The sequence below is a fragment of the Phocoena sinus genome, chromosome 10, assembly GCF_008692025.1.
Source record: "Phocoena sinus isolate mPhoSin1 chromosome 10, mPhoSin1.pri, whole genome shotgun sequence".
NCBI classification, from domain to species: domain Eukaryota; kingdom Metazoa; phylum Chordata; class Mammalia; order Artiodactyla; family Phocoenidae; genus Phocoena; species Phocoena sinus.
In genome coordinates this window covers 45274011-45298528 of record NC_045772.1, presented here as the reverse complement: position 1 = coordinate 45298528, position 24518 = coordinate 45274011, and the positions used below count along the sequence as shown (strand labels likewise).

Here is a 24518-nt window from a genome sequence, read left to right as displayed (position 1 = left end):
TAGCAGAATAACTGAGGCAGAAGAATGGATAAGTGACCTGGAGTTAAAATAGTGGAAATAACTACTGTAGAGCAGAATAAAGAAAAAAGAATGAAAAGAAATGAGGACAGTCTCAGAGAGCTCTGGGACAACATTAAACACAACAACATTCGAATTATAGAGGTCCCAGAAGACGAAGAGAAAAAGAAGGGGTCTGAGAAAATATTTGAAGAGATTATAGTTGAAAACTTCCCTAAAACAGGAAAGGAAATAGTTAATCAAGTCCAGGAAGTACAGAGAGTCCCATACAGGATAAATCAAAGGAGAAATACACCAAGACACATATTAATCAAACTACCAAAAATTAAATACAAAGAAAAAATATTAAAAGCAGCAAGGGAAAAACAACAAATAACATACAAGGGAATCCCCATAAGGTTAACAGCTGATTTCTCAGCAGAAACTCTGCAAGCCAGAAGGGAGTGGCAGGTCATATTTAAGATGATGAAAGGGAAAAGCCTACAAACCAAGATTACTCTACCCAGCAAGGATCTCATTCAGATTCGATGGAGAAATTAAAACCTTTACAGACAAGCAGAATCTAAGAGAATTCAGCACCACCAAATCAGCTTTACAATAAATGCTAAAGGAACTTCTCTAGGCAGGAAACACAAGAGAAGGAAAAGACCTACAAAAACAAACACAAAACAACTGATAAATGGTTATAGGAACATACATATTGATAATTACCTTAAATGTAAATGGATTAAATGCTCCATCTGAAAGACATAAACTGGCTGAATGGATGCAAAAACAAGACCAACATATATGCTGTCTACAAGAGACCCACTTCAGACCTAGGGACACATACAGACTGACAGTGAGGGGATGGAAAAAGATATTCCAAGCAAATGGAAATCAAAAGAAAGCTGGAGCAGCAATTCACATATCAGACAAAATAGACTTTAAAGTAAAAACTATTACAAGAGATAAAGAAGAACACTACATAATGATCAAGCGATCAATCTAAGAAGCAGATATAGCAATTGTAAATATTTATGCACCCAACATAAGAGCACCTCAATACATAATGCAAATGCTAACAGCCATAATAAAGGAAATTGACAGTAACACAATAATAGTAGGGGACTTTATCACGACACTTTTACCAATGGACAGATCATCCAAAATGAAAATAAATAAGGAAACACAAGCTTTAAATGACACATTAAACAAGATGGACTTAATTGATATTTATAGGACATTCCATCCAAAAACAACAGAATACACTTTCTTCTCAAGTGCTCATAGAACATTCTCCAGGATAGATCATATCCTAGGTCACAACTCAAGCTGTGGTAAATTTAAGAAAATTGAAATCATATCAAGTATCTCTTTGACCACAACTCTATGAGATTAGATATCAATTATAGGAAAAATCTGTAAAAAATACAAACATATGGAGACTAAACAATACACTACTAAATAACCAAGAGATCACTGAAGAAAAAAGAGGAAATAAAAAAATAACTAGAAACAAATGACATTGAAAACACGATAACCCAAAACCTATCATATGCAGCAAAAGCAGTTCTAAGAGGGAAGTTTATAGCAATAAAATCCTACTTCAAGAAACATCTCAAATAAACAACCCAACCTTACACCTAAAGCAATTAGAGAAAGAAGAACAAAAAATGCCCAAGTTAGCAGAAGGAAAGAAATCATAAAATCAAAGCAGAAATAAATGAAAAAGAAATAAAGGAAACAGTAGCAAAGATCAATAAAACTAAAAGCTGGTTCTTTGGGTAGATAAACAAAATTGATAAACCATTAGCCAGACTCATCAAGAAAAAAAGGGATAAGACACAAATCAATAGAATTGAAAATGAAAAAGGAGAAGTAACAACTGACACTGCAGAAATACAAAGTATCAAGAGGGATTACTACAGACAACTCTATGCCAATAAAATGGACAACCTGGAAGAAAAGGACAAATTCTTAGAAATACACAACCTTCTTAGACTGAACCAGGAAGAAATAGAAAATATAAACAGACCAATCACAAGCTCTGACATTGAAACTGTGATTAAAAATCTTCAAACAGACAAAAGTCCAGGACCAGATAGCTTCACAGGCGAATTCTATCAAACATTTAGAGAAGAGATAACACCTATCCTTCTCAAACGCTTCCAAAATATAGCCAAGGGAGGAACCCTCCCAAACTCATTCTACGAGGCCACCATCACCCTGATATCAGAACCAAACAAAGATGTCACAAAAAAAGAAAACTACAGACCAATATCACTGATGAGCATAGACGCAAAAATCCTCAACAAAATACTAGCAAACAGAATCCAACAGCACATTAAAAGGGTCATACACCATGATCAAGTGCGGTTTATCCCAGGAATGCAAGGATTCTTCAATGTATGCAAATCAGTCAACGTGATACACCATATTAACAAATTGAAGGAGAAAAACCATATGATCATCTCAATAGATGCAGAAAAAGCTTTTGACAAAATTCAACACCAATTTATGATAAAAACCCTCCAGAAAGTAGGCATAGAAGGAACTTTCCTCAACATAATAAAGGCTATATATGACAAACCCACAGCCAACATCGTTCTCAATGATGAAAACCTGAAACCATTTCCACTAAGATCAGGAACAAGACAAGGTTGCCACTCTCACCACTATTACTCAACATGGCTTTGGAAGTTTTAGCCACAGCAGTCAGAGACAAAGAAGAAATAAAAGGAATCCAAATCGAAAAGAAGTAAAGCTGTCACTGTTTGCAGATGACGTGATACTGTACATAGAGAATCCTAAAGATGCTACCAGAAAACTACTAGAGCTAATCAATGAATTTGGTAAAGTAGCAGGATACAAAATTAATGCACAGAAATCTCTTGCATTCCCATACAGTAATGATGAAAAATCTGAAAGAGAAATTAAGGAAACATCCGATTTACCCTTGCAAGAAAAAGAATAAAATACCTAGGAATAAACCTACCTAAGGAGACAAAAGACCTGTATGCAGAAAACTATAAGACACTGATGAAAGAAATTAAAGATGAGACAAACAGATGGAGAGATATACCATGTTCTTGGATTGGAAGGGTCAACATTGTGAAAATGAGTATACTACCCAAGGCAATTTACAGATTCAATGCAATCCCTATCAAACTGCCAATGGCATTTTTCACAGAACTAGAACAAAAAATTTCACAATTTTTATGGAAACACAAAAGACCCCAAATACCCAAAGCAATCTTGAGAAATAAAAATGGAGCTAGAGGAATCAGGCTTCCAGACTTCAGACTACACTAAAATGCTACAGCAATCAAGACCGTATGGTACTGGCACAAAAACAGAAATATAGATCAATGGAACAGGACAGAAAGCCCAGAGATAAACCCATGCACGTATGGTCACTTTATCTTTGATAAAGGAGGCAAGAATATACAATGGCGAAAAGACAGCCTCTTCAATAAGTGGTGCTGGGAAAACTGGACAGCTACATGTAAAAAATGAAATTAGAACACTCCCTAACACCATACACAAAAATAAACTCAAAATGGATTAAAGACCTAAATGTAAGGCCAGACACTATAAAACTCTTAGAGGAAAACATAGGCAGAACACTCTATGACGTAAGTCACAGCAAGGTCTTTTTTGATCCTCCTCCTATAGAAATGGAAAAAAAAAATAAACAAATGGGACCTAATGAAACTTGAAAGCTTTTGCACAGCAAAGGAAACCATAAACAAGACGAAAAGACAACCCTCAGAATGGGAGAATATATTTGCAAATGAAGCAACTGACAAAGGATTAATCTCCAAAATATACAAGCAGCTCATGCATCTCAATATCAGAAAAACAAACAACCCAATCCAAAAATGGGCAGAAGACCTAAATAGACATTTCTCCAAAGAAGATACGCAGACTGACAACAAACACATGAAAAGATGCCCAACATCACGAATCATTAGAGAAATGTAAATCTAAACTGCGATGAAGTGTCACCTCACACCAGTCAGAATGGCCGTCATCAAAAAATCTACAAAGAACAAATGCTGGAGAGGGTGTGGGGAAAAGGGAACCCTCTTGCACTGTTGGTGGGAATGTAAATTGATACAGCCACTATGGAGAACAGTATGGAGGTTCCTTAAAAAACTAAAAATAGAAGAATCATATGACCCAGCAATCCCACTACTGGGCATATACCATGAGAAAACCATAATTCAAAAAAAGTCATGTACCACAATGTTCATTGCAGCACTATTTACAATAGCCAGTATATGGAAGCAACCTAAGTGTCCGTCAACAGAGCGATGGATAAAGAAGATGTGGCACATATATACAATGGAATATTACTCAGCCATAAAAAGAAACGAAATTGAGTTATTTGTAGTGAGGTGGATGGACCTAGTGTCTGTCATACATAGTGATGTAAGTCAGAATGAGAAAAAAAAATACCATATGCTAACACATATATATGGAATCTAAAGAAAAAGTGTTTATGAAGAATTTAGGGGCAGGACAGGAATAAATAAGCAGATGTAGAGAATGCACTTGAGGACACCAGGAGGGGGAAGGGTAAGCTGGGACGAGTGAGAGAGTGGCATGGACACATATACACTACCAAATGCAAAGTAGATAGCTAATGGGAAGCAGCCGCATAGCACAGAGAGATCAGCTCAGTGCTTTGTGACCACCTAGAGGGGTGGGATAGGGAGGGTGGGAGGGAGACGCAAGAGGGAGGGGATATGGGGATATATGTGTACGTATAGCTGATTTACTTTGTTATACAGCAGAAACTAACACACCTTTGTAAAGCAAATATAGTCCAGTAAAGATGTTAAAAAAATGTTAGGATAGATAAGACTTAAAATAAAAGGGAAATTGATGCTGCAAATTCAAAGTAAACATTAAAAATGGCATAATGGTATAACGCTTTCCTTAAATATTAGCTCATATGAAAGTTACAAGCCTAAAAGAGAGCATTTTTTTTAGTCCCCTCTTTACAGATGAGAAAATTAAGGCTTGAGAAATAACTTGCTGAAAGTGTCTTAGGAGCTTGATTTTCTTTTCTAAGTTTATTTACAACACACACACACACACACACACACACACACACACACACACAAGATTTTAATACTTTGCTAGGTTACTTTGCAGATCTGTCAGTTTTGACACTTTGCCACTGGGTACACAGGAATGTTTCTCCATAATCTCTACAGAGCATTATCTAATTTTATTCTCACAAGAGTCCAGTGAGAAAACTAGTATGTGTTATTATACCTGAATTTGTTTCACACTGTTACCCTTGTCACCCTGGTTCACTTTTTTATGTGTTTTAAATTCTGATTGTTCTGCAACCAACCAACACTGAGTAGAAAGATCTGATATCCTTTCTCTTTTTATTCCAAAAGGAAGGATAAAATATAAAGATATAAAATACTATAAAATGACAACTACTTTTTGCCTTGATATAATCTAAGTCTTGTGCCATTTTGGATATATTCTAAATATAAATCTTAATTGTTATTACAAACACTTGAAATATAACTTCCATACTTTTTATTATGGTACTCATCACATACTGTACCTCATTAGGCTGTTGAAAAAGATCTCTTTAAAATTCATTGCTTGCCGTTAGTTAATTTGAAGAACATTTTAGAGATATAATTAAGTAGAAAGAAAAAGGTATTTAAAAATCTATTAGAAAACTTTTCAGGGAATCATTTCTCCAAAGGTTTCATTTATAACAAAGGTGTAAAAATATTCATGAACAGTAATAACCTTCAGGTTTTAGTTATTAATTTAATAATAGAATACTAAACAACAATAGATGGCCTGCCTTTCTTTTTCTTCTCAGACTAGACGGTATAGGGATTGTTGTCCTATTTTAGTTGATCTCTATTCTACCTATACATTGTTGAATTCAAAAGTTCAAAAAACTAGAACCAAGTGCATCACATGAAGTTAAGTTATGCCATCTATCTAAAATGTCAGGAGGAAGTTACTTTATAAAACAGATTTAATGTCATAGAAATCGATGCCCATTTCAAAATTGTAAAAAGTTTAATCATGTGTTCATATATTAAACCCAAACCTTTAATATTGTAATTTCTTTAAATAATAATAACTTCTTAGATGAAAATGATTAAACTTGTTCTTAACCTATGTGAATTCAATAACAATTTAAATATGTTTTGCTATAAAAATCTTATTCCTGAAGACAGTGTTAGGGTTGCTCAAGAGAAACAATATCCTCAATATTTCAATCAATTTTTCTTCAGTGAATTCAGACATGATTAAGTAAAATCTCTCTTTATGAGGACTCGTTTTTTAAATGCCATTTTTTAGATTATTGTTTTTTATTTTTACATCTATAAAATTGGGTGACATTCTAAAGCTTCACAGAAATTGTGTGGATAAAATACATTAAATTTTTAAAAAACCTGCAGATATAAAGTATCAGAAACTTGGGAAGCTATAAATATTTTAGAGCAATATCTGACAGATTTATTTTCCTAAGTACCACAGATTAAGCTGGGTAAAATTTCAAATTAAGAGAACTATCCCCTTCTGCCATTGAATCATAGAATTAGAAGGGGCCTTAAATGCCATTACTTGGCCTTTAGGTTATAAGTTCTACTGAGGACAAAAGACGATCAGTGGCGTAAGTTCAAACATTTATATATAGGAAAATTTTACAAGAAGTTTTCGTGTACTCCTTTTATAATTCTTGTTTCCCAAGTTATTTCCCCCCTTTTTCAAATTAATATAAGAATATGAAAATGTATACAGTATCATATACAATAAAAACGTTATACCATCTTGTATCAACAGAGTATGCGTGGTAAAAAGGGCACGGAAGTCAGGATACCTGAGATGCACTATCTCAGACAATTCAGTTAACCTGTCTGAGCCTCATTTCTTTATCTGTTCTAACACATACTGTTAATAAAGGTGTCAAGAAGTTGAAGTGCTCTTTGAAACATTAAAGATTAGATGTTTATGTTTAGTATACATTTATGTTTAAGTATTTTTTACTGTATTTCTGAAAGTTGATAATATGTAACATGTGTTGGTTACATTAGCCCACCCCATTCTAGACGTGAACAATTAATGATCTTTAATTGTTTTTGTCATTAATTTTTGTGGTATAACCTCTTCTTGTATGGCTTTTACTTAAGAGAAAGTACTCTGTAAATTCAGCGCTTAAGAAAAGTAAAAATAAAATTTGTTTTGTTGTCTGATGTGTAAAAATTTGGATAATAGAGTGAGAATTAGAGAGGTTGTGCCTCTTACTCAGAACTGACATGAATGGTTTCCATGATGCATTGTGTGGTTTTGAGTCACTGGAAATTAGATAGACCTGTGTGTGTGTCTGTGTAAAATATGAATTTTAAGTAAACTTCATACATTATGCAACTTCTATGAAGCATGAGTCCTGAGGGCAGCAGCAACAAAATAATTAGAATTGTAAACTGTGGTTCTGGGAAGTCAATAAAGGCTGCCATTAAAAGTGAATGAGTTCTCTATCTGTATCATATTTGAAGGGGTTAAATATGTAAGTTATAAGATTACTTTTACTGGCTTCCTTTAATTGAATTAACCAGCGAATATAATCAAGTTACCATTTTCCAAAGTGATTCCAATAAGCAGAATTTATTATCTTTGTTCTAATTATATGTAGAAATATTAGAGTCTTAAATAAATGAGGTTCCTTTTTCCAACATTATTGATGATGTTGGAAAGTCTGTTATTTATTAGCACATCCCAAGAAAGCACAAGGAAAAGGGTAAGAAATAACAGTGACTTTCAAATAAACGAGCCCTATTATTTTAATCACTTTCTTGCTGAATAAAATAAGTAGAATGTGCACCTGAAGCCTTTTCCACAGATACATATACAATGTAACTGGAAGCCACATGAATACAGTAGTAGATTTCTTGGTTACATTTATCTTGAGAAAGAAAATTATATATACATAGCAGGGTTTTATCAAGAGTAATAATGAGTAAGCTACTAAAGGTTTTCTAGCAAATTCTAGCTATAGTGATTGACTAAAGAGTAGATTTCAATTAGGTATTTAGGATGGTGTCCTCTTTTAATTATTGGTACTGTGATATCTGGTATTAAGAAAACATACTTCACTCTATTTTAACCCTTAAAATTGCAAATCTCTCTTACCCCCTAAAATGCTGTTTTCAGAACACCACAGAATAACTTCTTTGGACAAAGGAAGCTGGTTACTGGGGAACATCAATCAAACTGGCTATTTTAGAGTCAACTATGATTTAAGGAATTGGAGATTATTAATTGATCAATTAATCAGGAAACATGAGGTAAACTGGATTTACTCATCAAAGATCTGTTTTGACATATGAACATCTGCCATTTTAATCCTAAGTGATTCCATTTTTTTTTTTTTTTTTTTTTTTGGTTGACCTCATAGGTTCTCTCTGTCAGTAACCGAGCAGGTTTGATCGACGATGCCTTCAGCCTAGCCAGGTATGTTTTCCTGTGGCTCTCCACAATAAAACGAATGCCCTTAAGACTTCCTCTATTAAGCTAAATAGTGTATATGTATTGAATAAGAAATCTTTTAAGAATAATCTCTGTCTCACACCCTTTGTGTTTGGATATGAATTATAATCAGTGTCCCAGATTCTTGGTCAATAGTAGCCGTGGGGTATTTCTGAGTCAGGAGATGCTTGATCAGTTTTTGCCACAAGTTCAATTTAACACTCAAGATTAATACTCTTTTTACAATTTCATTAATGAACTCTACAAAATGACCATTGTGCCATATTTAATTTTTGATGTAAAGTACCTTGAAGCATCGGCATTTTTTTTTCATGACATATACTAGTATATCTTTTTTTTAATGTATTTTTGAATGTGATTCATTATGAAAATCTTGCGCTGCAAGACAGAAATAAATATTCTACTGGGTAAAGCTGTTCTGGACAAAATATATATCAATCTTGTAGCAGAAGTTATAGTGCTAGTTATAGTAATATTTGTGTTATTTTCATAGTTAGATTTATAATGTTAAAAATCAGTTATTCTTTTGAATAGTCATTAAATAGCTATTCCTTTAAAGTAATGTTGATTGTAAACCCAAGCTATTTTACTCAGTTTTGAGGCTAAATAGTAAAATAACTCAGTCCTTTTAATATTTTTTATTGTTCACATCAGTGTAGTTTTAATTTTAATAATCTGATATTATGGGACAAAAATTTAGAAATGATAGAGGTGGAGAAAAGCCTGACAAGATAGTCATATGTGGAGATAAAGATTAAGTAAGATATGAAGACTCTGAAGAAAGCATTAGATATAACATGAAGATTATTTTGACATAGAAGTTTAGAGAGTTCAGAAAGCCAGTAAGAGAGTGTACTTAATGTAACATTGCCCTAAGAGAGAAGCAAGCAAAAGAGAGCTATGTTAAGAGTTCCACAAGGAAAGGTTAGGGAACTAGAAGAGAACTAATATTACCAGTTAATTAAACACATAAATTTCCAGGCACTGTTCTGTTTTACATATAGTAATTTGTATAATTTTCACAACAACCTTATGAGATAAGCAGATCTGTATTATTATTATTATTCCCATTATATAGATGAGGAGACTGAGGGTCAGAGAAGTCAAGTAACTTACCTAAAGTCATATAGCTAGTAATTGACAGGGCCAGGGCTTCATATATATGCAGTAATAGAAGAGCTAGGTAATATAGGAAGATTAAGGGGATTTGAAGTGGTAGTTCATATGAATCCTTGCGTGTTTGAAATGATGGTGAGAAAGCAAACAAGTAGTGATATCCTAAAGAGAGAGGGCAGATGGAAAGGTGGAAATTGAAAGGATCTTTGACTCATCTGCATTAAATGATAGAAGCTATTTTTTAATGAAATATTTTAATTTTAGTAGATGATTTTTTTTCCAAAATTAAATTCCTTGTTGTCTAATACAGAACATTGCTTTCAATAACAATTTTGGAAGCCTTAAACATTTGAAGTAAACAATTTCATTATCATTTATACAAATTTACCAGGGGAATGTGCAAATCTCCTTGAATATATATTGAAATTTGTTCTATTGATCATGAGATAATTTTCCTATTAGCATGGAAGTAAATAAACACAAAATTAGATTTATTCTGCATTTACTTGTGAACACCCTGCAGTCACTTGGAGTTAAGGGTTATTCACATTTCAGTGCATTCTAGTAAATGTTTCAAAGTTTTGCTACCGACCTGAGTCAGTCTTCTTTCAGTTTCCTGAACACACCATGCTCCTTTTGGCTTCTTTATAGATAACAAACAGAAGAGTAGCAAATATTTATCAATATGTATGTTCCAGGTACTGTACTGAGGCTTTTATGAATGATTTTGTTCAGTCTTCTCAGTAAACCCATGGAGTGGGTGTGGTTACTGCAGCCATGTTATAGCTGAGTCGTGGAGGTTGAGAGGGGTTAAGTCTCTTAGCTAAGGGTGCACAGGTTTTAAGTGAGGGGTGGAGGGGTGACAGTCAACTGCAGATAGTAGCACAGCAGCGCTTATGACCTCAGGTCAGGGTGACTGCCCATTATATGAAATTCCTTTCCACTCCCCTTGTCTGTTGGGAATATTGCTATTCACTTAAAAATAAAATTTCACTTGCACAACCTTACCTGAAACCTATCTGTCCTTCCCAGAAAGAATAAGGTGACATCCTGTGGATCTGTACTTTAGCAGTTGTCACCTTGTAGTTCAACTACTTTTCTGGGTCCCTGTGATTTTTGGGTGATCTTGAGGGTAGGGCTTTGTCTCATCCTTGTATTACTACTACCTAACTTAATCTTTGGTACAGGATTATACCAATATATATTTGTTGAATGAATTGCTAATTAACTATTAATTATTCAAACTATAAACTTTCAGGCCCACTATCTTTTTGTGCAATTAAGTACACATATTCTAGGTATTTTTTATTGTTGTTTTTTAAATATATAAAAACCACATGAATGCATTCTAGTTGTAGTGATTAAAACAAGAGAGAACAATGTGAAAAATTTCTTTTACACCTTCCATGACATCCTATAGCTCTTACCCTCCCTCTTCACAGATAAAATTAATATTTGGTGTATATAAATCCAGCCTTTTTTTTTTTTTTTTTTCTGGTACGCGGGCCTTTCACTGTTGTGGCCTCTCCCGTTGCGGAGCACAGGCTCCGGACGCGCAGGCTCAGCGGCCATGGCTCACGAGCCCAGCCGCTCCGCGGCATGTGGGATCCTCCTGGACCAGGGCACGAACCCACGCCCCCTGCATCGGCAGGCAGACTCTCAACCACTACGCCACCAGGGAAGCCCAAATCCAGCCACTTTTAAACATTTCCATACAGTTTACTTTTTTTTACGTGAACAGAAATACACTCTGTTTTCTACTCATTTATAAAAATAAATCTGAGGAGCTTTATTCCAGTGTTGCTAAATTTTCATTATTATAATCAAGACTGCACTGAGTGTGCTTGAACAGTCTTTTGTCGCACATATACGTATTTTTATAGGATTGATTCCTGAAAGAGGAATTTTTGGTTTAAAGAGTATAAGATTTTTGATAAATATTACAAATTGTATTCCAAAGGGTTTCCCAGTAGAGCCCTCCATCAACCACATACGAGAGGGCCCAGTGCCCCCAAACCCTTCATGATAAGAGTATATACATCTTTTACATTTTTGACGGTATGGCAGCAAAAATAATTTTTTTGAAGCTGTTACAGAACTAGTTGAATTAACTTGTGCATCTTTTCATATACATCTGCCATGTGTATTTTGTCTTCTTCTGTGAATTGTTACCTGGTTAAAGGAAAAACAAAAGCCTAATAGAAGATGGGTGAGGTATTTTTCCTACCCTTTTCCTATATATTTTGGATTTTTTTGGATTTTACTCCTTTTTGTAGAAAACAATTTTACAGTATTTTCTCTCAACACTGTCATTTTTTTTTTATACTTTGTGGTGTATTTCATCATCTCAAAGGCTTTTAATTTATGTGTTACATCATTCCTTTTGTAGCTTTCTGTTTCTTTGGTTCTGACTTCCATAGAAGACCTTCTCTATATGAACATTTTGAAAATATATCATTTTTTATTTGAAAGCTATTTTGTTTTTGCATCTATCTCCTCACCCTTCCTTCTCTAATTAGTTTTTATGTATAGAATGGAAGAGTGGTCTAATTTTCTTTAACATTAATATATTTATAACCAATTATTTAATCCTATTTGTTTAAAGGACTTTCTTATTCATAGATTTGAAATGATATCTTTATCTTAATGAAAATGCTTATATTTTAGGGAATTGATTCAATTCTGTTTAACTGGTCTCTGTTGTTTTTGGCACTAGTACCATGTTGCTCTGATTAGCTTTACAGTATGTTGTGGTTGACAACATTTTCTCTTGTTCTTGTTCAAAATCTTACGTGTTTTCTCTTAAGTATAGACTTTTAAATCAGTTTGACAAAGCCCATTAAAAATCCTGCTGCAGTTTTGACTGAATATGCATTGATTGGATTTATAAGTTAATTTTTAAAGAATTAACATATTTTCAAATGTGAGCTTTCCAATATCAAAACATCTTGTTTCTCCCCATTTTTTTAGGTCCCTAAGTCAAGCTCTATAGCTTTATTTACATTGGTTCTAGAAATGTCATATTATTTCCTCATTTTTTATGGTATACGCTTCTATAGGAAATGGCACTGCTTCTGCACTTAGATGCTCTAATTTTCATTACTTGTGTGTAAGGAATTAGTCAATTGCCTCGCAAATATCATTGTGTTATGACTTGAACTTTGAAATTAGTGACTAAATGCCTAGATATTTTTTGTTGGGTGTTCATGTTTGTTGTTGGTTTTTGTTTTGATGAAGCATTGCTAGATTGAGAGATATAAAAATGAACAAGATGCATTTCTTGTTTTCAATGAATTCATGGTCTAGCAGGGACAGTACACTGTAGACAATTAACTATATTCAGTATGTCAATACGATGAATAAAATATTATGCAAATGTTGTAATATAAAGAATTAATGTGGTCTAGAAAGATTATGGAGGACATCATATAGGAAATACCATCAGAAAAATGAAAGTTTGCCATGGAAATCTACTAAAGTTTTAAAAGTAATAAAATGAGAGCAGGAAAAAGTGTAAACTAGAGGATGGATTTAGGGCAAGAGAACTGGTACCACAGTGATGCTCATGCAACAAATTGATTAAAACGTAGATTTGAGAAGGAGTGGAATTGGCAGCTAGATAACGTGAGAACTCTTACTGAAGTTATTTATGAGCTTAATATGTAGTAGAAGCTGGAAATTTGGAAGATGCGCTTTAGGAAGTATAATATCCACTGGATTTGGATATTTAAAGTCATTAACATGCTCTGAATATGATTTTAATAAGCTATAAAAGTGTGTAGAACTGGATTGTGGACCTATGTGGTATTTTGTTTGAACATAGTCAAAATACGTGAAAACTGTTTGGAACATTTGTTCATATGTAAGAGTTCCAGAGATAAATCATCATCATCATCACCATCATCATCACCACCTTTGCCCTGGGCAGTTACTGCATTGATTTATTTATTTAGTCACCAGTTTCCTGGAAAATTCAGTTATGTATTGTAGAACACATGCCAGATTATTGCATTATTAATGTCATAACATATATTTTTAGCTTGCATAGCATATTTAAAAATTTCTGTTATAGGCTATTCCATTAAGGACCCAATCACCTAAAAAAGCCTAACTAGGACAGAATCTTACAACTTAGTTTGCAAATTTTGTTAAGAAATAAGATAGCAGTTATATCTTCTAAAGTATTAGTCTTTTATTAACAATAAGCACAAGAACCTGTACCTGGAGATTATGAATGTCACACTTAGAAGTGCTCTAAGTACTGGTGAGCTGTCATCAGTAGTAGTTAATACATTTTTGAAGACGGTATAAGTTAAAAAATTAATAAATACATTTTTACCAACTTGTTTCTGAGTTTATAAATCTGCGATATGTTAGGAGAACTGGAAGTTCAGTATGTGAGCCAGTGAAAATATAATGGCTCATGAAGAAGCAGACTATGAGAATACCTCAAACCTACCCTCATGCATTGTTTTTGTTTCTGGGCCTTAGTTTCAGGACTGATAGCAGCATTGTTAAAACTGCCTTAACAATGTTTGCAAACTGATTGGTACTAATCTGCTCCTTGCGAGACTTCCTCTATCATAGTTTTTATTAGAAGTTCTGTGTCTTCTGGATGGCTCTCCTGTACCTTGTTTAAAGTTTCCCCTGCCAAACATGTGTTCGTTACTTCTTTGCTCATCGCAGAAAATAGGAGCATTATGTACCTAAAAAGCAACTTCATCTTGAACTGGGCTAGAGGAAGAGTAGCTTTTCCTGTGTTGATGGCTGGATGTTTAAATTGTAATGTGTTGACCTTTTGTAGGGGACATTGAGAAGGAATGACTTAGAAACCTTTTATGAGAAATACCTTGGCAGACTGGACATTTTGTCCTGATTGCCCCACTCGGTTATGGAGATAACAGGACTGCCTCACTTCACCTGAACATGGCTGTGCAAAACCTGATTAAGAATCCTGGATTCCTCTGACATTGTCTACTGCTTTATAAATTCTGATTTCAAAAAGGATATTTAGTTTCAGAATTCTTTCCTCAATTCCTGCCTTTTTCTTTTTTGAAAGTGCTATATAATCTCAGTATAAACGTTTTTCTTCCTTAGCTGTGTTTTATAATGGAATCATGAGAGTTATTAATAATAGAATACCGGGAATACTGATTAAAATGGATTTTATATTGTACTCACTGGGCAGGGAGAGAAGGATGATTCTTCAGCTGTTTATATTAGAATCATTTGGGAGAAGTAACCATGTGTAGATTATGTTCTTATTTATCTTTTGTTAAGCCACTAGAATGTGTGTGCAAAAGGATTACAATTAAATACTTATGAAATCCTGAAAGTGATAAAATTGTTTATTGCAAAACAAGATTTATTGTTAGCTATATGCTTCCAGTCTTCTGCCATTGACCAAAGGCTATTTAAAATTAGCTTGTAGTTATGCTTTTGGACTTTCTGGCCAGGGCAGATCTTTCCATGCTCTGAATAGTGACTCATAATGAGTTCGTGCAGGAGATTTGTGGCCATCCCTAAGAGATCACAGTATTTCTCACATCTCTGAGGCTGGGGATTTAATTACTTGTCTTTATCAGCTAACATTCCTCTTGAGATATACAAAAAAGTCACCTTGAAGCCCTCTCATTTCATACCTTTCTGCATGCAATTACTTAAAAATTCATATCCAAAAGGCCTCCAATTGGTCTTAGTTTACGCAACACTTTGTCACAGTAAATGTTAAAAATAGTTTGAAAGCATTTTCAGGACATTTACTATAATGAGCTGGGAGTCTTCAGCTTTCTTTCTATGATTACCCAGTAAAAGGCTAGAGTAGATTCCCAAATTTTCAAGCCACACTGTTCCTAGAGGGGTAGCGGTTTGCTCAAGGTTAAAGAGTGAGGTAACATGTTCCTTTGAGCTATCTTTAGAAACCTTTTGAGGGTGGAGTCACAGATGTTGTCCTTGAGATAAGGATTTAGGGGGAGCTATCATACATTCCAGGTACTTCTGAGAAGTTCAAACCTCCTGGGGCATAAGGGCAGGCCTGTGGCTCTTGAAGATGACAAACTTTCTTAGAGACATTTCAATTGTACTGCATTAAATCAAAAGCAAATTTGTAACCTTCCAGTGCAAAATTTGTGTTTCAGCTCTGTAGGTGAAAATGTTTTAATATTAATGTCTAATGTCTGAGAGTGCTGAGTAGAAAGTAGAAGAGAGATATTTCGACATCCTGCTTTAGGTTTGATCCATTTTCATAACAGCCTGCACTCTTGAGTTACAAAAGTGTAATGTTTGTAGCTTACATGGATTTGCGTAAGCCATTCTTTTTTAAGAATAAATAGTCTAAATTTCCCAATGCAAGTACAGATTTGTTTAAATATGTGTATATATGCTCTTTAGTGTCTCACAAATTTAAAACATTAGAATTCACATTGTAGTTAGTACTGTCTGGTCACATTTGACACAAAGTTACGATTCTTTTGATTTTATAATTGCTTTGAAACCTGAGCCTGAGGTTTCATAAGAATTTCTCTAGGATTTCTCTAAGCTTCCCAATAATTTGAAATACCTGTTCACACATAATTTAAATTATTTAGGTAAAGCTTCCTCCAAAATGGTCATTTATACCATCAACTTCACTTGAATAGATATTTGTAATATGTGCTTTTAGCACAGAGACCTAAATATTCCTCTGATGTTCGATTCTTGGACTGTGATAGTATCATCTTAGTGTTTTTCCTTCCATGAATTTGAGTTATCTCCTCTCCTGCTTGCTGGGAATCTTTTGCATATTCAGGTGCAGTGCTTTGAGTATGAGCTGAGAGACCACCTGCATCAGGACCACCGCACCTGAGACGTTTTATTAAAATTGCATATTCCCACCACTACCTAGGATCTGCATTCTATGAAGCACCTCTTGTGATTCTGACACCCACGGCAATATGAAAATCACTGCTTTTGAGGCCCAGAAGGTATTTATGGCATTGGTTTAGACAGGCAGGTGCTCCTGTGGGGCTAAAAGGCCTTAGAGCAGCATCCTGAATAGCAGTGAGGGTGGCTTTCTTTGGATCCTAGTGTCATGAGCTGATCATTCAACAATCAGGACATCAGGGATTCAGTTTTAACTATTCAAAAACACTTTTCTATTCTTGTTATTAAATATGTTAACCATTTCGGATATGCCGTCTGATAGCTGTGAACAAAACTCAAAATCTGGGTGTCTTAGAAATTTTCCCAAGCATGGAAATCTCCTGGAGGCTTCTCATATAATTAGGAGACACCTTTATGTTTATTTTATTTATTTATTTTTTAATTGGAGTAAAATTGCTTTACAATGTTGTGTTAGTTCCTGCTGTACAATGAAGTGAGTCAGCTATATGTATACCTATATCCCCTCCCTCTTGGACCTCCCTCCCACCCCCCATCCCCCCCATCTAGGTCGTCACAGAGCACCAAGCTGAGCTCCCAAATGAGCATACTAACACAGATCAACCATACACATGCATATTGAATTCTGAGGTGTTCAGTAGTTTTCCAGGGTGAACAACATGGCAGAATTTTCTTGCAAGTTAATCTGGCGTCTAAACCTGGAGTAATTTGTAAATCTATTGACAGTGCAAGTAGGCAGGAACAGTAGAGCTACCTGGAGCAAGTGTTAAGTGTGAGAAGAAGGCATCTTTAGCTTTTGTAGTTATTCTGTGTCTTTGAGGGACTCAGGAACTTAGAAAGATGAAGAAAAGGAAAGGAAAGGAAAGGAAATAGGTTCTTTCAGCAAGAAATAATTGATAAGAAAGAAGAAAACAAGAGTTTTGTGGTAGACTTAGTCTGTGGAGAAAAGTAAATGAATCCTCTGGCATTTAGTCTGTTCATGTAAAAGCCTAATTTTCAAAGAAATCTCAAAAAACCTCTTTTCATTTTTATTATGATAAATTAAATTATAGAGAAAATTTTTAAATGAGGAATATATGAATATAGGTATTCATGCAGGCTTTATGCTAGAGTAATTACTTTAAGGTGTCTTGTAATGATATTTTCTCACTTTGGAACAGAGATTCTTAGGGGCCTTTCTGATCGCAAGCTTTCTTAACAAACATACTAATCAGCCAGTTATAAGAACTGCTCGCATTTTTCTCCTAGAACTCATAAAATCTATTTTGGGCTTCAATAACTTATTTACCTGAGGTAGCAATGCTATCCTGATAAGGAAACTAGAATAAAGGTAAGGGAAAATAAGTGTTTTATGTTAGTTTCTACTTGCTATGAAAATATAGAAGATTTCATTTTTATACTTGAAGAGACAATGATTTGGGAAAGAGCAGAAAGGAAAGGAAACTTAGTTCCAACATTTTGTGCAATGAAGGTGAGCAGTTAATTCAGAATAGCACACACTTTTGCTTATATGGCAAATCTTAAAGCCTTGGGAGATTATTTTAAATACACGAGGTTCTCCCTTAATTGCATGCAATTTCAACTAGCCTGTGTGGAATGTTTCAAATGCCCTTATGTGAAATGGAGTACTAGTGAAGAGGCCTTCACTATTTTGGATGTGAGAAAACATCAGATTAGGAAAACTGGACTTCTTGCAACTGTGCCAAAGCCTATTTAATGTTATTTAAAGATATGGGTACAGGCCGACTCAGAAGCTAAGAAGTAGCACGTGGCCCTGCGGAATCAGACCACATTTGAATCGCAGATCGACTTCTTCCTTCCTCAAGTGGAATGGCCTGGAGTACAGTGGATTTGAGCTTCAGAAGGGAGGGAGGCAGGGGTTTCCGGTTGCTCAGCTGCTTCAGCTAATTAGGGTGAGGATTAAACAGAAGTTCAGTATCGGCTCTCCAGGTCACCAGGTGGTAGTGCTAACCAGAGGGGAAAAAAGAGAGTTTTCATAAGAAAGAAAATGTTACTCTAGCAGTCCATATGCGACAAATTCAAGTAAGGCCAATAGGCTCTGAAGAGAATGATGATTGAGTATCAGAGAGTTTTATGTGTATGCTGACTTAAACACACTCTAAATTCGTGGAGGGTTCTTGGGAATGCTGTCAGAAATGCCAAAATAGAAAGGACTCCGGGTGAAAATTACTTGGCTTTGCATTCCCAGTGTGCAAATGCACTGGAAGTTAATTGCATAAGCTGAGGGCAGATCACGGGCTTTATCTAGGCCGTATCGAGGGAAATGTTACTTCCCCTGTTTCAACTGATAGACTAAAATTATTCTAGAAATATAGTTAATATGCAGAGCAATTAAGCCCCTTGCCTCCTAGCTTACCACACTTTTTAATTTCCATCTTTGTAGAGTTTCTCAGGTTTCCTATTTACATTTCTAAAATGTTACTGCAGTCTGTTGAATTTTGACATTGATAGACTATCAGCTATTTCATAGAGTGTGAAGAGTTGAGAAATCCATATGAAAATTTGTGTTTCAATAAATGCAAAAGTAATACATAGGGTATTTCAATAAATTATATATATAGTGTGAACGTTAATGAGTTTGTTGACAGGTAGGTAGATGATGCATACATGGATTGAAAGGTAGGTGGATAACAAAGACAGAGCCATAATACTTATTTCATGCTGTGAGGAAATCATGATATTTGGCCTCGGAAAGATTATTTTGTCATGTTTGCTTTTCATATGGGAAAAGTCATACAGAATTTTATTTTTTATTTTATTTATTTATTTATTTATTTTCTGTGTTTTTTCGGCTGTGTCGGGTCTTGGCTGTGGCGTGTGGGGTCTTCGTTGAGGTGTACGTGATCTTTCGATGCGGCACAGGCTCTTTGTTGTGGTGCACAGGTTTCCCTCTAGTTGTGGTATGTGGATTTTTTCTCTCTCCAGTTGTGGTGCGCAGGCTCCAGGGTGCGTGGGCTCTGTAGTTTGCGACACGTGGGCTCTCTTGTTGAGGCGCACAAACTCAGTAGTTGTTCCACGCAGGCTTAGTTGCCCCACGGCATGTGGGATCTTAGTTCACCGACCAGGGATCGAACCCGCGCCCCCTGCATTGGAAGGCATGTTCTTTACCACTGGGCCACCAGGGAAGTCCCCAGAATTTTAAAAGTCAAGAATCATAGCTGATGTTTAGTTAAATTAAATTCAATTGATTTTCTTAGCGAAAGGAAGATATTGAGATAAAATATGAACATGAATTAAATACTAAATAATTGTCACATATAACAATAGAAAGTTCCAAGTGTTGGTGAAGACATTTTCAAATATTTATTTACTTCAAAGATATGCCAAATTCAGAGTAAGGTAGAAACATATGTTCTTTATTTGTTAGTCTGTACTTTATCTTTATAGAATGTATAGAAACCAGTAGGAAAAACTTTCAATAGCTATTTACCTGGTTTGTATGTCATCATTCAATATCTATTTTTCATTCCAGATAAGTTAATCATTTTCTAAAGCATATATACATGACATTAAAATGAACTGTGTGTTCTCCTTATTCTCAGCAGATAAGTGATATGAGAACATCTTTCATAAACAGGCAAAATGAAAACAATGCAAAACATGAGAAGCAAGTACGTCAAAATAATTTTAGTGGGTTGACCTTTTTTATTTCAATTTCTGATGCTCATTAGTAAGAATAATTCACAAATGGAAAGTTCTGTAATACAAAGTTAGTCAGCAATGTCTTCCAATTGTATCGTAACAGCTTTGCACATTTGAAGATACATGGGAGTTAAAAATGTACATAGATAGGGATGGAAATGGTGATCCCATGAAAGTTCATTAATTCAACAAATATTTAGTAAACACCTACTATGTACCAGGCAGTATTATAGACACTAGAGTAAATAGTAGTGAATAAAAGAGCCAAAGTCTCTGCTTCTATTACGGTGGATAGGATCACAGTTAGTTTATCAAGCAAGTAAAAATTTGTCAGGTGGTGATACTTTTCAGAGTAAATAAATAAAAAGCAAAAAGAATGGGAGAGTTTGGAGAAGGCTAACAGAGAAGGAGTTTATTTTAAATATCGTGGTCAGGGAAGCTCTTGTTTTTCAGCTGATATTTGAGTTGTTATTTATGTTACAAAGGTAAATAAGGGAGCCATCTGGGAATAGAGCATTCCAGACAGAGGAACAGCACGTGCAAAGGCCCTGAGGTAGAATGTGTGTGGCATGTCCAAGGGAAAGCAAATAGACAGATGTGGCTCTAATGGAGTGAGTAAGGGGTTTAGCAAGATGAGATGATTTAGGGAGGGAGGTAACAGCGCTGACCATGTAAGATCTTATAGACTATTGTAAGAGTTGGGGGTTTTATTTAGAATGAGAGGGAAAGCCACTGGGAGGGTTTTGAACAAAAGAGTGATCTGCTCAGACATGTTCTTGTAGGATCACTCTGGCTGTTTTATTGAGAATATACTGTGAGGAAGCCAGAGTGGAAGCAGGGAAAGTAGTTAGGAGAGCAATTAAGACAAACTCTATTTAGAAAGCTGTTGAGAACTATAATATGGCTATTTACCTGGTGAGGAACAAGAGATGCCCCGGGGCACCTTGGTAGCCTCCTGGATGGCAGAGGTTTGCGTGCCAGAGATACAGACCCTTACAGATGTTTTCCTGGAAAATAGTTACTCGTTAAGCAGTAATAGCTAGAAAAAACAGACATTTATATTTTTTAAACATTTGGGTTGCTTCCAGTTTTAGTTTATTATGAATAATGCTGCTATGAATATTTGCATAAACATCTTCATGTGATTATGTTTCCCTTTCTCTTAATAAATACCAAGGAGTGGACTTGCTGGGTTGTCTGGCAAGATTATTAGATACTACCCTATTGTTTTCCAAAGTGACTGGACCACTTTGCATTCCAACAAGCAATACATGACAGTTTCATTTGCTTTGCATTCTCACCAACACTTAGTATTGCCAGTCTTTTTAACATTAGCCATTATATTGTGTGTGGAATTTATCTTATTATTGATTTAGTTTGCACTTCTTTAGTGATCAAGGATGTTGAGAATCTTTTCATGCACTTACTTTTCATCTCTGTATCTTCTTTTGTGAAATATCTGTTCAAATCTTTTGTCCATTTAAAAAAAATGAGTTGTTTTATTATTGAGGTATAAGAATTCTGTATATTGACCTTATGTTCTGCAACCTTGACAAGTTTCATTATTATTTCTTATAGCTATTTAATAGTTTCCTTTAAAGGTTTTCTACAAACATTGTAATGTCACCTGGAGATACCTATAGTTTTATTTCTTCCTTTTCAATCTTTATGCTTATGCATTTTATTTCCCTATCTTAATAATTTTGAAATGCTCTCTAATATTCTTTTTTATGGTTATATATACCGTAACTAACTTAAAATATTTATATTATTGGAAATTAAGAATGCTTTCAAACTTTCACTTATGAATAATTCTGACAAATATATTTGTGCATGCAGTTTTATTATTTATTTACTGTTTACTAAGACATAGTTTTGGAACTTCAATTTTTGAGTCCATGGTTAAAATCATTGAAACGGATTGTTAAGTTGCTCTTAAATATTGGCAAATTTCTCCCAAGAATAATATGAGAGTATTTCTAGCATGGCTAATTTTAAAAGTGATATTATTAATTTCAGTTTTTATATTATTCTATTCTCTAGACCAAAATAAGTTTAAGAAATAATTATTTTTAAAAAAATAATTGCTCTCTCTTCTCTAATTTTGTTTAGAAAATTATAGCGGTTAAGATCATTGACTGCAGAATTAAATATAGATATTAGTCCCAGCTGCAACAAAAAATGTAACCTTGAGCAAGTTACTGACTTTTAGCCTTAGTTTCCTCAATTACAAAATGTGGATAAAAGAGTATCCACATCAGAGTTTTAGTGTGAATATTAAGTGAGATCATGTAATTAAATAAAAGTTCTATGTAGCTCCAGTTCCAATAAGCACTCAATCAATATTTTCTGTTATTATATGACATTCCATAACAGACTGGGATCTGTCATGACATTCAAGAGACATATGCTATTGAGTTGAGACTTTAGGGCTAGAAAAGTAGTTAATCCAGGATAGGTTTTTACGTTAGTTTTACCTCAATTTAAAACAAATTATTCAGGATATATTTTATTAGAAATGCATACCACTGTACTGAAGTATAAAATGTATACCCAAGTTTTAATCTGAATGTAGTTTGTTGAAGTTGTTGACTCAGTTTTCATCTTAATTTGTCTTTGTCTATAACATTCTCTTTCTTAGCTTTCTTTTGAGAAAAAATACTACTGTAATTTAGAATAATTCTTCCAATATGAAGCATGTAATTTTAAATATCATGGTTGAATGTTAATATTAAATTTAGTAGTTTTGATAATTAAGGAGATCAAAGAGGTGCAAATATATCTGGATAAATGCAGCTTCGTGATGTTGACAGCAGCAAGGAATCTCTTAAAAACAACATTCACAACAAAATTAATTTTTTATCAAGTAGTAGTTGTTAGAAATATATGTGTTTCATTTGTTCACTAAGCAAATGTTTATGAGGAATCTGCTGTAAAAGTGCACTATATTAAACACAATGAACTACATATATTAAACATATGAAGTACAAAATTTAACAGCATATTCTCAAATGCCTTAGAATTTAGAGGGAGATTATAATCTCACACTTATCTAATGGAAAACTTTATCTAGTGTAATGCATTAAGGTCTAAAGGATTTAATGCTTATCTAATATAAATGTTAGGTGGTTTAAGGGCACAGTGTTTTTAAGGGAAGAGGGATCACTTTTGGATGGTATACTCACAATCTCCTAATGCTTCATGGAAGATGCGGCATTTGAGAATTTAGGGTGATCTTTGAAAAACATCTGGAAGGAGGAAACAAGTAACATCACACATGTAATATCATGACACTTGTGTCCACCATTATATGGTAATAGATCTCAAACATGTTAGCAGTAGATGGTATTTCAGGATAATCTTCAGAGAGATCTCAAAATAAAGTGACTGCAATAGATCCACGTAGAAGAGGAAGACAAACATGAAGAAATCAAAATGGAAAAGTTAACGTGGTAGCATCTTTGTGAAATTTAAATTTAAAAAGTAATGTGAAATTTAAATTTAAAAAGTAATTTCTTGCCATTATGAAAATTTGCTCCCAATTTTGGATTGAGAGGCATGCTCAGATTTCAAATCTCTAGGTAGAAAAAGAATGTCCAAATTCTGGCTTCACCAAGTTACCGTTACCTGCGAATACAGAAAAGCCATTTAGAAATGTTCCCTTTGCCAACCAGTTTCACTTTTTATGTGATCCAGTTTTAAACCATATTTATCTGATTACGTCACTAATGGGGCAGCACTATAGGAAAGTAAAAATCTGTCACTCTGGAGCATATAATGTGTCTCTAGTTATACACTGCTATGTGGGAACGTACTGATACGTGGAAATACGGATGTTTCTCTCCATCAGGCCTCATTGAACTTGAGATCGTTCCTTATCGTTGGATCCATGTTTAGAATATTACAGTGCATACATTTCATTTTTAACTATTAACAATTTTGGGGGGTCCTTTTTACATTTTATTCATGAGTCAATAGCAGTTTGTACTTTAGGAAAAGTAAGAGAAGGGTGTGTGTGTCTATGTGTGTATATTCTAAAATATAAGTTATATGGGACTTTTAAACATATATTTTAAAATAGAAGTTATAAAAAAGGCTTATTTAAAACAACTAGTATGCTATTCTTCCTAATCTACATGCCTCAACTGGGGAGGTAAAGGAGAGAAAAACTGTTCTAATCTCTTCTTGTTCTTGAAATACAGTCTTCTTAAAAACACTATTTACCTCAGAAAATTACCAAGTAATAATTATTTAATTGTACAAGCAAAATTAAGTATACTTAACTACCTTTTGCCTCCACAAATGGATTGTGTAAT

The 24518-nt window shown here is 34.4% G+C and overlaps 1 protein-coding gene across 1 annotated transcript in view; it reads left to right on the top strand.

Annotated features, from left to right (window-relative positions):
• TRHDE (thyrotropin releasing hormone degrading enzyme) overlaps nucleotides 1–24518 on the top strand; it is a 404965-nt gene that overhangs the window by 319489 nt on the left and 60958 nt on the right. Inside the window, exons 11-12 of the mRNA XM_032647249.1 lie at nucleotides 8209–8342; nucleotides 8453–8508. Of these exons, the coding sequence (XP_032503140.1) occupies nucleotides 8209–8342; nucleotides 8453–8508 (190 nt within the window). The remainder of the gene's footprint in view (nucleotides 1–8208; nucleotides 8343–8452; nucleotides 8509–24518) is intronic.